The 16,159-nt window shown below is 35.0% G+C and overlaps 1 protein-coding gene across 2 annotated transcripts; it reads right to left on the bottom strand.

Annotated features, from left to right (window-relative positions):
* Positions 1 to 1,110: 1,110 nt before the first annotated feature.
* LOC113753249 lies at positions 1,111 to 6,585 on the bottom strand. Of its 2 annotated transcripts, none has more exons than XM_027297349.1 (6): positions 6,174 to 6,585; positions 3,763 to 3,848; positions 3,530 to 3,637; positions 2,603 to 3,400; positions 2,209 to 2,425; positions 1,111 to 2,079 (listed from the first exon to the last, which is right to left on the bottom strand). In XM_027297349.1, exons 1-6 carry the CDS (start codon positions 6,463 to 6,465, stop codon positions 1,565 to 1,567), a joined length of 2,016 nt encoding a protein of 671 aa, XP_027153150.1. In that variant the 5' UTR covers positions 6,466 to 6,585; the 3' UTR covers positions 1,111 to 1,564. The 2 variants fall into 2 exon arrangements, with proteins under 2 accessions (XP_027153150.1, XP_027153151.1); XM_027297350.1 differs by lacking the exon at positions 6,174 to 6,585 and adding an exon at positions 4,179 to 5,537.
* Between the last annotated feature and the right edge of the window lie 9,574 nt (positions 6,586 to 16,159).

The following is a 16,159-nucleotide window of genomic DNA, read 5'->3' as shown; positions in this document are numbered from 1 at the left end:
AGTCCGTAGTTCATTATTTGTATTAGAAACCTATGACCGTTGGCAAATGAAATTGAAAGACAAGTTCACATGGCCATTAAAACTAGCAAAAATGGTAAATATTTAGGTAGACCCGATCTGTGTAGATCATGTAATCCAAATTTTGTCGCACCATCTCATGATATGGCAATAGTTGAATCACATGATTTATAAAATCAGGTCTATCTAAGTTTTTACTAGCAAAAATAGCATAGCTTAAATGATTAAAAACTAATCAAGCTTCTTTTGTCTTTATTTTTGGGGGGGGAGGGGATCAATGAAGCATAAAACGTTAATGTGTCCCCCTCAGGAATTCCTTGCCTCCACTATTAACGCCATTTTAAGATTAGGAAACTATTTTAGTACACCTAACATAAAATATTTAAAGAGTCACTTGATCCTTCTTATTATAGTTGTAATGGAGTTGATAAATTACAAGTTCTTTGGGTTTGAAGACCCTTAAGCATAACCTCTCTTCAGTTACTGTAGCAACTTCATGTTTACAGGCAAAATCCAATTCCAAACAGTGGATGAATTTGGAAAAATGTCAAGGAAAATCATAACTTAAAAATGTCCGTGTACTTTATTTCACCATATAACGAACTGAGTAAGCAAGAGTTCCCCCAGCACCCTATCCATATCAGATTTTTAAAATTTCTTTAAAAAAAAAAAAACTAAAATTTCCAAAGATAAATGGGTGTGCGTGTACATTTACGCGGGTGACGAAACGAGAAATGGGGCGACAGTATACTCTTCCATCTCCCACCCTGTTTTCTAACAAGGGAAGAAAATGACCTCCCTTCCCGCTTGGGAGAAACGAACTTGAAACTAATTTATCATTCCCTTGAGCCAATTCATTGTGTTTGTGACCGTACACACACGTACTAGGTAGTAGTAACAAAAGCGTTTGAGCTTCCAAATGCATGCATCAGCTCAGCAACACATATGTTGTTGCACTCAATCCCTAACCAGAAGCAATGGGAATTCGGTTTACTCTCTCATTTCGACTTCCGCCAAGTCAGTGAGTGCCAGGCTGGCACGCTCCCTTTGACTAATAAAACACTAACAAAATCGCGAACCGACAGCTTCGGAGAGGAAATATAATCAGATTATCAATTGCAATTCCAAAACAAATAAGCGTTTGATACCAGACGATAAGAACTTTTAATTAGCTGGTAACAAGAATATAAAGAGAGATTACAAGAAGTATTCTCAGCTGGTAACAAGGCGCGTCAATTTGCTGAAGTGTTATGAGGTATTAAATTAGCCTAAAGTGGTCATTCTTTCTACTACATCAACAACGTTACCTGTGGCTTCGCATTCTGTACTGCCTCAGGCTACTGCTACTTGTTCATACAAAAGGTCATTGAGTCAGATACCTCAGCAACTTCATATACACATTTCCCGCATCAACGAAAAAATTGAGTCATGGTACCTTTATCTAAAAAGCCAAAATCCAGGATACTATATACATGTAAAACAATTCCACGAATGTGTCCAGATCTTCAATCAATCCTGTAAGAACTTGAAAGCCCAAGAAGAACCGTCATCGAGTCATAACCAAGTTTGACAATGGAGAGACGATTGAAGAACCAAAAGAAGAATCACCCCTATACTTGCAGTTGTCGGGATCCACCTTCAAGGGCAGACCAAAATATTTCCGATAGGTTTGCTTATGTGAATCCTCAACTCTCTTATTATTGTCATGAACACCAAACTGCAACTTGTGAACGGGGCTCCTACTACGTCGTCTTCTCCCTGATGATTTCCATCTCAATTGTGAGAGCAAATCATCTTTTGAGAGATCTCGCATGACTTTCAATTCATTCAACTTCTCGTCTCCCATATCCACCACAGAATTGTCAACAAGATCTCTATCATAACACAAGACAGCTTTCTCTGGTTTAACATTGCCGCAGTTAGCAATATCTTGCTTTATTTCCAGTCCAGATAACACGGATACAAGATCTGACCTTTCCTTTAGCTGCTTCCATCCATCTTCCAACCATTCCTGTGAATGCCTCAAATCACCACAACCAAAGATCAGTTCCTGCCTTTCTCCTGAAAATACATATAAAATAGAAGCGCTCAGTGTCTATTCACAATAAAGGCAAACACTGAAAAGCATAGGCGTGCAACATATGGCATGCACCTATGCATATCCATATAAACAGCAAAAGTATTTCAAACCTGGAAAATAAACATGTAGACGATCTTCAGATTCTTTCTTAACAACTATGCCTTCCCACCACCCATCATGCCGCCACACATCAACGAGGGTTCCAACATTAAATACCCATGAAACTTTACCCTTGTTGGTCCATGGCACAGGTCTGACAATACTCCTCCCACAGATTCGAACACCCAACTCATCAGGTGCAGCCAACCTGGACGCCAAAATCCACTCCTACAAGACAAGTATAAATATTTATCAGAAGTATAACTACAAAATGCCTAATTCTAGTCACAGAACAGTAAGCTGCATTTGCTATTTAAGGCAACCATACAAGTAAATGAAACTTTCATTTTCCCAAGTCAGTTGAAAAATATAAAAGATAAAATGACGAAAAATCAGTGTCTTCACCTCCAGATTTTGGGCTTCATCAGTGGCATCCATGATATCCTGATACCGTACTTTCACCTTTTCTTTGTGCTTCTTCACAATGAATGCTCTAAACCAGCAGCCTCTAATACCACTATCTTGAGAGAGCACTTCAACTTGAGAACCAATGCTTAGATGCTGCGAATTTTTTTTCTCCAGTTTAATGTTACCAAATGAAGCAGCAGACAATTCTCTCAGACGGCACAACCCCATTACAACTTTAGAGCTGGTTAGACTGCCATTGCAACTTTGTAAAGTAGCATTAACGTCGACTTTTTCGCTGGCAGATTGCAAGTTCGTGTCACACTCTTCGGACCATCGGAGCCTCTTCTTGGGTCTATTCGCAGCAGCATCACTAGGATTTCTTTCCACCTCTAGACCATCATCAACAGGACAAGTGTATCTCAATAGATCCTGTTTCCAGTAACCTTTAAGTTGAGTTACGTCAAATGCCTTGATTTCATCATTGTCAAACTGCCTGTGGCATACGAATGGCTCCAACTGAGTATGTTTTGCCCCATTCAGAAATTGTTCATAATGCTGAGGACTAAGAACAGTTGCCAGTCCGTCTATGCATTCAATACTGAGATCTTGAAGACAAAGAGAAAAGAAAATCTCCCTGTCACGGTAGGATTGAGGCAAAACAACACCAACCTCATCAATTTTGTGAAACCATCGTACCACAACCATCTTGTTGCCCTTGGTATCTTCATACATATCATCTAAATGAGCAACAAGTCGTTCGTCTTCTTCAGCCAAGACATAGACAAAATCATGAACCTGAAAGAAGGACAAAGGGACAAATTTGCGTAATGTAAATTCATCTTTTTTTGGATGTAGATGTCAAATTTGTGTACTAAAAGTTGCAAAATATCAACTCATAAAGCAAAATGCTGGAAAAGGACTTACTGCAATTTCAACTCCATTTCGACAAAATGACTGGTAATGTCTCCGCCTTTTCCTGCATGTCCAGGGTGAACCTAACCACATAACCTCTTTAGAGCACTGCTTCAGATTCTGCACTTAAACATCAAACAAGATCTATTCAAAAAGAATTCAATACACCAAAATCCATCTTACCAGTGCATCCATAGAACAATAAAAACCAGAATGGGAGAAAAAGGTAATAAAATGAATCTAACCTTTACCACATGTGAATCCTGATTGTTGGCTTCTCTGCTTGCCATGTAAGTGCCAACAGATTTAACTGACTGATGTGGTTGTAACTCTGAAATAAAAAATGAAGACAGTTGAAAACTTAGCAAAATAACATTGTACGATCACTCGTCACAACCAGCAATAAAATTAATATATCACCGTGGGGAGCATACACACACAGTACATGAAGTTGCACATATTGATATTTGCAACTATAAAATTAAACAAAAGCTGAATATGCAAGACATCAAATCTAAGCACAGAAGACAGAGAGATTACTAAAAGTGATTCTGCATATAAATATCATCACCAACTAAGAAATTATTACAAAATCACCACAGAACACATTTTAACAGTGGAGAAGTAATATTGGCCATGAGAAAATAATTTAGAAGTCAACCTAGAATAAGGGCAAGGGAGCCACAAGTTGCTCAAGCAGCTCTTAGATATGGCTTTTGCATCCCTGCAGACCAAATCATGGTCAGTCCTCCAAAGCATGAGCACCATATTGAGATAATTGACCCTGACCGGTGCAAGGAATGCAAGGACAAAAATAAATCTCTAAAAGACGTGAACTTGTTTTGCAATCCATAAGAGATGCTAATGCCAGCTACAACCATCAAGCCATTCTCAAAACAACTCTGGAAGCGCCAATGATATTTACAGAAAAGTTAAAAAGAAAAACCACATCCTGGTCCGGAAAAAGTCAGTAAAGGGTTCATTTAGTACTTAAAAATGCCAACTACCACTGAACAATATAGCAAAAACAAGACATGAACAATTTTAATTTTTTCTGAAGGTCACAAAACTAGAAAGACAATAATGGAATTGTTCTGAGAAGCATTGTAATGTAAATGCAGTCCTCACTACTGAACAACATTACCACCTGCTGGCCCAGAACATTTAGACATGAACACGCAATCTCATACTAAATGAAATTAAAAAAAAAACTCTCTTTTCCTTGTAAGAAATAAAGGAAAGATGCAAGAAAAACAGACCAACATCTGATCTGGATATAAAAATCAGTTTTCATTTTCAAATCATAAAGGCGCCACTTGCCACTGTTCATATGTCAGATACAAAAATTTTGAGGGAACATTTAACAAAATTCTCAATTAATTTAAAAATTCCGCCGACCAGTAAATTTTTTCCTCCACCATCCAAATAAAAGCTTTTGTAACTCATAGTCTTCAAACCACACAGCAGGCAATGGGGACAGAATTTTACCGCAAAAGAGTGAGGGAACGATTTATCAACAGGGCTATTTGCACAAAACTAGCTCAAAAAAAAACAACAAATTGCAGACCAGCATCTGATCAGGCTATAAAAATCAGTTTCAAATCATAAAGGAAGCCGCCACTTGCCACCATTCATACGTCAAATACAAAAACTTTGAGGGAACATTTAACAAAATTCTCAATAACTTTAAAAATTCTGCAGACCAGTAAATTTTTTCCTCTATCCAAATAAAAGCTTTTGTAACCATAGTCTTCAAACCACACAGCAGACGATAGGGACAGAATTTTACCACAAAAGAGTGGGGAAACGATTTATCAACAGGGCTATTTGGGTAAAACTAGCTCCCTAAAAACAAAACAAATTGCAGATCTACATAGATCAAAACAAACCCAAACACACAGACATACACTCGAAGATATCGAAACTATGCAAGAAATTACAAAAAATATATATATACTCTTGCCCAGAGCAACTCTAGAAAACATTGCTATGAAAGGAAAATACCTATCACACTCTTGGTCAGAAACTTTAATTGAAGGCTTACCAAAATTTTCCCAACAATTTTTTTTGGGCTTACAAAATTAATCCACACTCCAAAGACTACCAAACATTCTACAGAATTTATTCTAAACTTCTTTAGGAATTTTTTTTATTTAAAGCAAAACTTCCATCCACCAGGTCCGCATGTCCTTTATTAATCACACAATCTTCTATTCTTTTAATTAACTGAATGGTGCTCAGACCATCCAGCTTCGCAAAATTAGATATCTGACAGCCCAATACCAAAAATTTATCAGAAATGGGATAACCTACCTAATTATCACGTGAGGGCGCCCATTTATCCCAATTAAAAAACCAAAATTTCAACAGAATTGTTAATCCGCTTTTCCTTATCAATCTCCGGAATTTCAATAAAATCCAAAAATCCACTTTACCAAAAACAAACCCCTAAAGGAAAACCCAAATTTCAACCATATCAAAATGTCTTTTCTCCTTCAAATTCTTTGCAGTACCCATATCAACACTATCCTCATTAGCTCTTCTCCCCTAAAAAGCAAAGATCTATAAGAGAGTAAAGAGAGAATTTTTATTCACCGTAACACACATCCCATCCCAAACCAATTCAAAAAAAAAAAACAACCCAAAGCTTAAGTACCTGGATTGACAACAGAATTTAACCAATCAATGACCTCGCGCCTTGACCGGAGCTTAGGAAGCAAAAAACGTTGTTCTCTATCATTAAAAGCGTAATGATACGACATATGCCTCAGCGTTTTCTCTTTTCCCACCACCGCCAGATCTAATCCTCCATCGCCGTTCCTTCTTTTCAGAAAATAGTGCACTTCTCTCTTCCCCTTATCGCTGGAAACGTACACCTCCTCCCATCTCTCGTACACGGAGGATGCCGCCAACGTCGTCGTTTGACTGCCGGTTCTGTGGGCTTCCATGCACAAATCCTACACGACACCGGTTTGTTTGAGAATGAATTGCTGATTGAGAAGTTGAGGTAGAGGAGGAGGATGATAATGAGGAAATTGGGCAAGGGAAGGAAAGGAAAGGAAATGTCTTTGTTTGATTTTTAGAGAATTCCTTTTATGCGTGATTTTGAAAAGGGCAATTTATAGGTGGGGTTGTAGGGTTTGGGGGCTGTGATGGACGGCTGGGATTGAGTTTTAGGGGAATGGATGGAGGAAGGGTGTGGGAAATTGCTCGGTTGAAACTTTGAACATTTATTTTGGAGATTTTGCAATGGAAGTCCCTAAAGACTAAAAAAATTTTAAATTTAAATGCAAAATATAAGAATCTTATATTGTGGGTATGGCAAGTTTTTTTTTAATTCCACTTGAATTTGATTTTACCAGAGATAACTTTTTTCAAGGTTCTTTAACTCTATTTTCTAAATACCAATTTTTGATAATGAAGTTTGCATGAGTTATCATTTTTCTTTAAAATTTAAACAAAATTAACAACTATTTACAATGTTATATTGATTTAATACTATGTTTACATAGCTTGCATCTGAGATTTGTAATTCTATGTAGTATATACACATGAAATCTTTTCTCATTCATGTGATTTTACGTGAAGAACTTGGATCACCTTAATTAGCAAGTAAATATTTTCTTAAAAATTTTACCATATAATCGAATGACATTCTTAATTGTATTGAAAATAAGAACTAGTATATCTGTCATTTCATTTGGTTGTGGTTTCATTCACTGACTGATTAAACTTTTAATAAATATTTGGTTTAGAAAAATATCAGAAGATCAATCATGATTCATGAAGACTGACTTAGCTGCTACTTAATTAGACTTTGAAGGATGAAAGATGAAGTTATATATAACTTATAGGGCTTCAATTACTAATATCAACTATCATTCAACTAATATCAATCAATTCTAGGGGCTTTTCATGAAAAAATAAGTGAAGGATATAGGAAATGAATGCGAAGGACAATAATTTGATTACCGTAAATATCCTAGGAAGTTGTAGAATTATAAGAAGATTGGTGTCGTTTATTTATGGATAAAATGGGGGACAGAGTACGGAAGATCGAAGCCCAGGACGAGTCAAGTGGGAGAAAAGAGTACGCGCATTCGGCGGGTTTTGGGATCTATGGCGAGGAGACCCGCTCCTCCTTTGCAAATTCGCCTTTAGTAACTAAATTTTTTTTTTGATGGAACAAAATAATGGAAATAGAAACTTTTTTTTTGGTTCTCTTTTTATTTTCTTTTAATTGGCTCTTTCACATCAAATCCATTTGCCCATCCATTGAATTAAATACTAAAATAAATAATTCCATGTTAAAATATGGAATCTTTTTTGGTGAGTTATTTATTAATACTTCATCTTATTAAAGAATAACCTTAATTGAAAACATTTTTCATTTGGATTAGCTGTTTTTTGGGGTGTTTTTGAAATATTTTACTGTAGCAATGTAGTTGAAAAACTTTTACTATCGATGAGGTTATTTTTTAGTATTTTTTGTGTTTTTTAAGGTTATTTTTTATATTTTTGGTGTTTTTGAAATTGTTTTTAATATTTTTGAGGTTGCTTTTTTTGTGTTTTGAAGTTGTTTTTTTGTATTTTGAGATTGTTTTTGTTTGTGTATTACTATAGCATTGTAATTGAAAAACTTATTTTTCAAAAAATGACCAATCCAAACAGAGCCAAATTATTGAATTAACATGCAACATTTCAATGCTGTAAAAGGAGTGATAAGTCTGATAATGTGTTACCGTATAATGCATTTCTTTCTAAGGTGCACTTAAAAAAATGTTGAGTCAATTTATCAACATCTTTAAGCATTCTTTGGATATAATCACATATTCCAAGTAAAATAATGCAAGATGTTTTTATAGCACTTTACTCTGATAATTACACATTTTAAGACAATTATTAACCCTATGGACTCCAATTGTTAGATAAATTATATTCTTGCCGGTGTTTCTACTATAGTAAAGACAGAGACAAATATTTTATTCGGTATATTTGGATAGCTTCACAATTAAAATAAGAAAGGAAATCTAGAGTTTTTTTTTTTGGGGGGCCAAACACAAATAGAGGATTGAAATCATTGAATATTTTCATCCTCTTGCACAAATAATCTGCCCATTTGAGCTACTCTTGCACGATATCATTTAATCACCAGAGAAACCACTGCCATCTATTTTCATCAAAAGCATTTATTTGACAACTTCATTATCAACTTTCTTATTCTTTATGTAGAATATTTTCTAACAACTTATGGATAACGTTATATCGATGGTGCAGAACAGGCATCCGTTCACCATTATTTTTTCTTTTTTGTTTCTCTTTCTGGGTGGTCCCTTTTTTACCTGTAAAAACCTAAAAGCAAATATTGGGTGTGTTTAAGCCATCAATGGAAACAAAAGAAGAAACAACGAATGAAAAAGCTGGCCAATAGATGATGTTGTCACCTGAAAACTGCCTACAAAGAAAATCCAAACATTGAAAATGTTGTCCTATTTTGTTATCCATAACCTTAATGCATTTACTATTTTAGTCAACATGTTGTAATTAGTCGTCCGTTTGATAGTTCCTTTTTTGTGAATTTGTCTAGGGTGTAAATAAGTTTAATCAAACCGAATACTTTGGTGTTCAAATTTGTTTGATTATTATAACGAATTTGAAATTTTGTTCAAGTTTAATTTATTTATTTGCTAAACCGAACTTGAATGAATTTTTTTTTATCAAGTTTGAATACTATTAAACATAAAATGTTGTTCAAACTTGGCTTAATTAGTTGGCAAATCAAATTCAAATGAACTCTTACCAAACTAAGCTCAATTCGAATATCAAATAATTTGGTTCATCTTTCAAATGATTTGTCTAAAATTTTACTATAATTTACTATAACATTTTTATAAAAGCCTTTGTGTATTTGAAATATTTGGAGGAAATATTATTTGTACTCCATTTTTTTTGTTATTTGCAGTCCTACTATTTGTTTATCATATAATCTAATAAATGAAAACTATGTCATTAATAAAATGACAATGGGAATAAAATTAATAAAAATACGAGTCCAAATAACATTTCCTTGGGAGAATATTTGAAAAACTCCATCACCCACTACACACTTGTCATCACACCGACCAACAACAACTACTCCCTTTTGCACTTTCCCACCCCTTTCTCTCAATCTTGCTGCTGCTATTGCCTCTCATTTTCTCTTCGCCTTGCCACCATCTGTCAGCTCTAGCCCACTCTTCTCTTCCCCCTTCAAACTTGATGCAACCACCACCACCTTTCTTCCCTATCACCACTCGTCATCCTTCCCCTCTTCTCCTAATTATTTTTTTTCTTTTGGACTTTTCTCTTCCTCTCTTCCCTCTTGAACAGGATCTACTATTCTCCCAATTATATTACCCCCTTCCTATTTCTTCCATTCTTCTCTCTTCCTCTCTTCCCTCTTCTCATCTAATCCCCTCTCCTTCTGCTCCTTCTCCATATTTTCTTCCATCACTTGCCTTTTCTCTCTTTTTGCCAACTCTCATCACCATTTCCCTATCCCTCCTTAGGGAAAGAGTAAGGAGAGGAGGAAAAGAGAGGAAAGAGACAGGTTGCAATGAAAAACAGGGAGAAAATTGAGAAGGAAGAATAATAAATGGAAAAGAGGAAAAAGAAATGAGAGAGAATGGTAGGGGAAGTGGGAAGGAGTGTGGTGATAGGGGACAACTACGATGGTAGGAGCGATAGTAGAAGGAGGCAGCACTACAATAGTAAAAGTACAAAATGCTAGGGAGGATGGTGGTGGAAAAGAAAAGAGATGTGTATTTTTCTTTTTTTATAAGATGTATTTTTATAAAACTTAGGTATTTTAACATATTATTGCAATTAAATTTTTAATAAAATTTTATCTATTAAAAGCAATGCAAAAACTCCCTTATCAAGCAGTCTGGATTTCTCTTCAACCCATAGTACCTATTTGGGGTTACAGTGACTCGTTAGGGTTGAGATAGTTTATTAAAAGAGTGAATGATCAAAATGATCACTAAACTATCCAAAATGGTATCGTTTGAGGACTCGACTTTTTTTGTTGCCAAAAAGTCACTCAATTGGAAAAAAATGAGCCATCCAAATTATTTTGTCAATTTCTACTAGTAAACTATCCGTTTACATGGGCTCACCAAAATGGATAGTTTTATTAGGACAAAAATATCTAAAAACAGTTGGCAGACCTATATCTCCATCGCAAGTCGTGTCATTAGCCATAAAAGTATCTTGGTTCTTTTGCTATTTAATATATTAAAGAAATTTTTAAAAAAATAAAATGTTCCAACTCATGCGATTCTCACTCAAATTAACAACTTGAGTTAAACCCTGTGCCTTTTTTGGGGATAGAGAAAAATGAAGAATAAGGAGGAAGCAAAGATGAAGATAACAAATAAGAAGCAAAGTCCAATAACAAGAGAAAAGGAAACCTTTTATACAGCCAATCTAAGAAAGAGAAAAATTCAATATGATAAACATTCCTCCTAATTTTGAGGAAATTGAGGAAAACCATCTCTATATTTTTTTTTTCTTTTGTTCTTCAACTCATATGGCAAGCTTTCCTTCTACCATTTTTTTCCCATTTTCCCAACTTTCTTTCTACAAAATTATTTTCTTCTTACTCAGAAAGCCCAGCCAACAATGAAGATTCGAATCACGGTTTCAGACTCGATGGCCATGGCGAGACAATTCTTTCAACTCGACTCCACTTATTATTCTGATTTGCTCTATTATACTTCAAGCTCAATTTGTGATTACTCCTTTGGGCCTCATCATGATTATTGTATCTCTCATTGACTTTGCTTCGCTCTCAAAAAAAAAAAATTTCTTTGGAACTTTTGATGTGGGTGTTTCAATGTGGTGTACTCCCTAATGGCAACCTTCTCTCTTATGGCTAGTTTGGAAGTTGAGGATAGAAAAGAAAATAAGAGAAAGGTTAAGTTATGAGAGAAAAGAAGAGAATAGATTTTAATGTTGTTTTGGAGTTTATGAAAGAAAGGTGATTATTTTTGGACACATAAGTCAATAAATTTTCATTCAATAGCTTTTCAAGGATAGAATGAGCAATTTTAAATTTTTTTTTAGGCTTTCTACAACTTTCCTTTATTTTCAGCCTGTTTTAGATAAAAGATTTTTTTTTTTTAACTATAGGTGCCCTCTGCCTCCTCCCAAATCAGTCAGTTTCTTTTGTTTTCTATTTCTCTTCCCTTCTTTTCTTTTTTACTCAAATTTCATCTCCCAAGATAGCTATTAGGTTTGCCTGCCTTCTCCACCATTTTTGCCCAAGGAAGTGAGAAAGAGGAATTTATTATTAACATTCAAACGTTTTTGTCTAGGTGAGAACATTCATCTAGGTGAAGGGGCCCACTCAATCATAATTTTTGTCTATGTGGATAATATGTCATTTTAAAATTTTTAATTGTATTTATTTCTTTTACTGAGTTTATAATACAATAAAAAATGATAAAATTTTATGTTTTTGTTTTAAAGCACAAAAGTTATTTTAAAAGTATCAACTTTGAGCGTACATGAAGGTGCGTTCAACATTGAAATTTCTATTCCTAAATTTTTGGAATGAAATTCAAGAAACGCTTCAAAAGCACTTTTATCACCTAGACATTAATTTTTTAGCAAAAGTAACGTACTCTCAAATGGACTTTTATAAGTAAAGTATCATGCCTTATTTAAATTGCTATTTTTTGGAACTTTTTTTTCATTTTGTATGAATATTCTTTCGAGATATTTTCTAATTCACATTTTTATCTCACATACATCACATATTAAAAAAAGTATTGCCTGTGTTTTTAAAAAAAAAAAAAAAAATCCTCAAAATGCAATGCAAATGGACTCTTGGCATTAACTATTTGGTCTATAATAGAAGTTCAATGCATTTCCTTCTTTAGACCTCTATCCAGATCCTTTTTTTTTTTGGAATTCGACCCGGATTGATTAATAACTTTGGAAGTGGGGAGTTGACGTTAATGACATGTCAATCACTAGTAATCAATTGCACTTACCGTGATTAAACTTGCGGGAGTGGAGGGAAAATAGAAGGATCCAGAACTGGATAACGCCAACAGAAAAGTTGGCGTCATTCGTAGGAAAGATCTCCCACAGTCTCGCGCCGCCAGCAACTGACAGCTAATCTCGACCCCACGGCTTTGGGCCCCCCGGTGGAGAAGGCGGGCGCGGGCAGACTTTTCAAAACTCTTTAAAATTGACCGGCAGCTCGGCGGTGAGTCTGTCACTTCAGCGGAAACAAGCATACTCAAAATTTACCTGTATTTCCCGGTAGAGGTAGACAGACAGGATGACGTGGCTATCTGACTCAGTCAGCACTTGACAATCACCATCACATGCTTATCTTTTTGTGCTCGAATGATCAAACAGTTATGATCCACTACAGGTATGTCCGTGGTGTTACACTGCACCGCATTAATGACGTGCGTGCAAGTTATGGAGCGGGAGCCACGTTTGGCTTTGTTTGTGTTGGATGTCTATTTGTCGAAGACTTTTGGGCTGCATCAAGCAAAGGCCGGAGGATAAGAAATTGAGTCAGAGTAATCGTTTTGCAATCCAAATGACAATTGACTAATTGAGGATGGGCAAGCTATGCACATGGCTTGTGCAAGTTGCAGAACATCGGTCCCTTTTGGCAGTGTTTTTTTATGAGGGTCTCTGTCTCAATTATGGCTGATTTATCGTGCACGTAGTTTTTTTTTTTTTTTTTTTTTTTTGGTATGTAGTAGTTTGATGTGTGCAAGGCTATGATTGAGGATTTGGGGATAACAATTTTTTTTTTTTTTTTTGCTAAAAGAGTACTTTTGAGAGTGGTATGTAATGATACTCAAAAGGATTGTTGACTCACCGAGTTCTTGATTTTTAGGATCACGAGAAAATCGGCTAGATAAGAATTTGTTTAAGTTTGGTTTGATTTGTCAACTAATTAAATCAAACTTGAACAATATTTTGTATTTGATAAAATTTTAAAATCGATATAAGTTTCGTTCAATTAGCATAAAATTAAAATTTACAGGTTAAAATATCAAGCTAATTAAATTCGAGTCTATAAAAGCTCATTTAAAGTTGATTTGATAAATAACAAATCAAATTTAAATATAATTTCAAGTGCGTTAAAATAATCAAACAAGATTAAGCACTACGGTGCTTAGTTTGATGAGATTCATTTATATCCATATAAAGAAAAGGGTAGAAACAATTGTACGTGTAACACATTTTGGATCACTTGAAACTTTTTATTAATAGCTTGTATAATTTCACAGCAGAAACATAATTATTATGTATAGAACCCACATGAATAGTAATCGAATATCATACCGCTGTCTGTCGTACAAGTAGTTAATCATGAACTATAACTTGTTCATAATGTGTTCTTGTCCCTTTTCGAAGATCACGCATTGTTAAAGAGGAATTGAGTATTTACTTATTTTTGTTTGCAAATTACAATAGTTCGTTTATAGAATCCATCTTACATAGAGTTTAATTTACACCTTTCAAAGTAGAAAAAGAAATGGATGAATTCGAATACCAAGCCCAACTAGATTACCGTTGGTATCATTGTTGAAACTCAAACTTTTTGTCGCCACGATAGTTTTTGACAAAATATCAGAATTATACTTCTCAAATTAAATCAATACCATTACAAATTAGCTTGAGAAAAAGGCGATTTTGTCACTTTAACATATATGATAGAAAAATCTTCATTGTAGCAAATAGCAATAGCATCTGCCGCTTACACCTTTCAAAGTAGGATTTGGACATAAGAATACCGAATTTCAATCTTAAGTGGGCCTGACGTTAGGCTTTCTCACGGATTTATTGGACTACATCCAGAGCACGAGTCTAGCCCAATACTGGCGGATTAACAAGGCTTACCAATACCGTAGAACTCATTACTTATACTGCTCCCGGTCTCTCTTGAGGTCTGCCCACGCCAACTCGCTCCCGGTAATCTTTATTATTTGATAAACGTAGCTGATCTGATTACGGATTAGTCATCCTTCCCTGATTCTTCTTAGGAGTCTTGCGATTGAACAAATACTATTATGATCTTTTTCAAGTTAACATAGGTTTTGTTTGCTTGGGATTGTTGGCACAAAGTTGAGTTGTCCAGTGATTGACAGAATATTGCTAAAATTTTTGGGAAATAGTTCAAAAAATTCATCACATTTCATCAAATAAAATTTTTCATCGTTTACTTTTAAAATATTGACTTTAAGTCAATTATAAATTCAAGTTAACAAAATTTAGTTCCAATCTAAGTTTTCGACTACTTTTTACCCTAAATCCATTGTGTGATTCACACATGATTTTTTTTAGTCTCAAAAAGGCTAGATCTTATTGTAATTAAACAAGTGACTCGATCCACATTCATTTATGTTCCACAAAATATGAGATCTGACCCAAATCATACTCATTTTTGCCATTAAAAATGTGAGATCTGACTTTTTTTATAAATTAAAAATGACTATATGTGAGTCACATAGTGATTTTAAATTAAAAAGTTATTGAAAACTTGGGTTAGGACTAAATTTTGCTAACTTAAATTTATAAAAGACGTAAAATTAATAGTTTAAAAGTAAAGAACAAAAAAGTTCATTTGACAAAATGTCAGACTCTTTGAATCATTTTCCCAAATTTTTGATATTTGCTAATGAGACCTTGGTCTACTGATCAAGATTGAAACACTTTTAGGTTCAAGTATGTGCTTGTGTGAGCTAGTTTATGGAAATCTTGATATTTCGTATGTTTTTCTTAATTTAATTTCCAATTTAGAATCCACGATCCAAACAAAATCAATTGTGTTTTTTTTCAGGACTATTTACCTACAACATTTTCTTTGGAAGGGGGGGGGGGGGTTAGCCAAACTTAAGAAAGGATGCATTTTCAAAGAATTTTCTTTCCAACCTCATTTCATTTTCCTCACTGTTTTCTTGGAACCAAACATTGCTCAAGAGTTTTAATCTCAAATGCTCGGTGTTTATTATTTTATAAGCAACACAAGGCTCCGTGTTTGAACTATAGACAACATTCCTTCAAAAAAAAAAAAATTATATACACCATGATTTGGTAATAGAGATGGGTCAAATACGAAATTTGAAGCAAGGCTCTGTGTTTAGAAATAGTAGGAATTTTGACCCTCGATTTTCTTTTAGTCCTCGGTGATAGTTGACCAGTACCAGCAACTCACTGGGGCCGAGCCTGACCTCATCATCTTATTTATAGAAGCAAAAAAATGAATAATCCCAGTGGCTGGCGTGTGCAAATTCATTCTTACGTACTAATTTCCCAGAAATAATGCGGAGCTTGCCATTCATATAATGAAGTTACTTCACCCTATTGCACCGTAAACTGAAGAAGAATTTGTACGGTTGATCAGATCACATTCGGAGAAAAACCCCTCTTTCTTGTGGAGAAAAATGGAGCAGCTAGCTAGTCAAAGTTATGCTCGTCCTTACCCTCGTTTCGTTTGCCTCCTCCTAACATCAGTTGTGGCACCGAGCAGCAGCAGTGGCGGCTGCTCATCGTCTTATATTCTTGCATGGCCGCCCTATCTGGCGTTATCTGCCTCTGCATAAGTTGCATATCTTCATCCACATC

This window comes from Coffea eugenioides, chromosome 11, assembly GCF_003713205.1.
Source record: "Coffea eugenioides isolate CCC68of chromosome 11, Ceug_1.0, whole genome shotgun sequence".
Lineage (NCBI taxonomy): Eukaryota > Viridiplantae > Streptophyta > Magnoliopsida > Gentianales > Rubiaceae > Coffea > Coffea eugenioides.
Note: the sequence above shows the minus strand (reverse complement) of the source record. Positions and strands in the feature narration are given on the sequence as shown.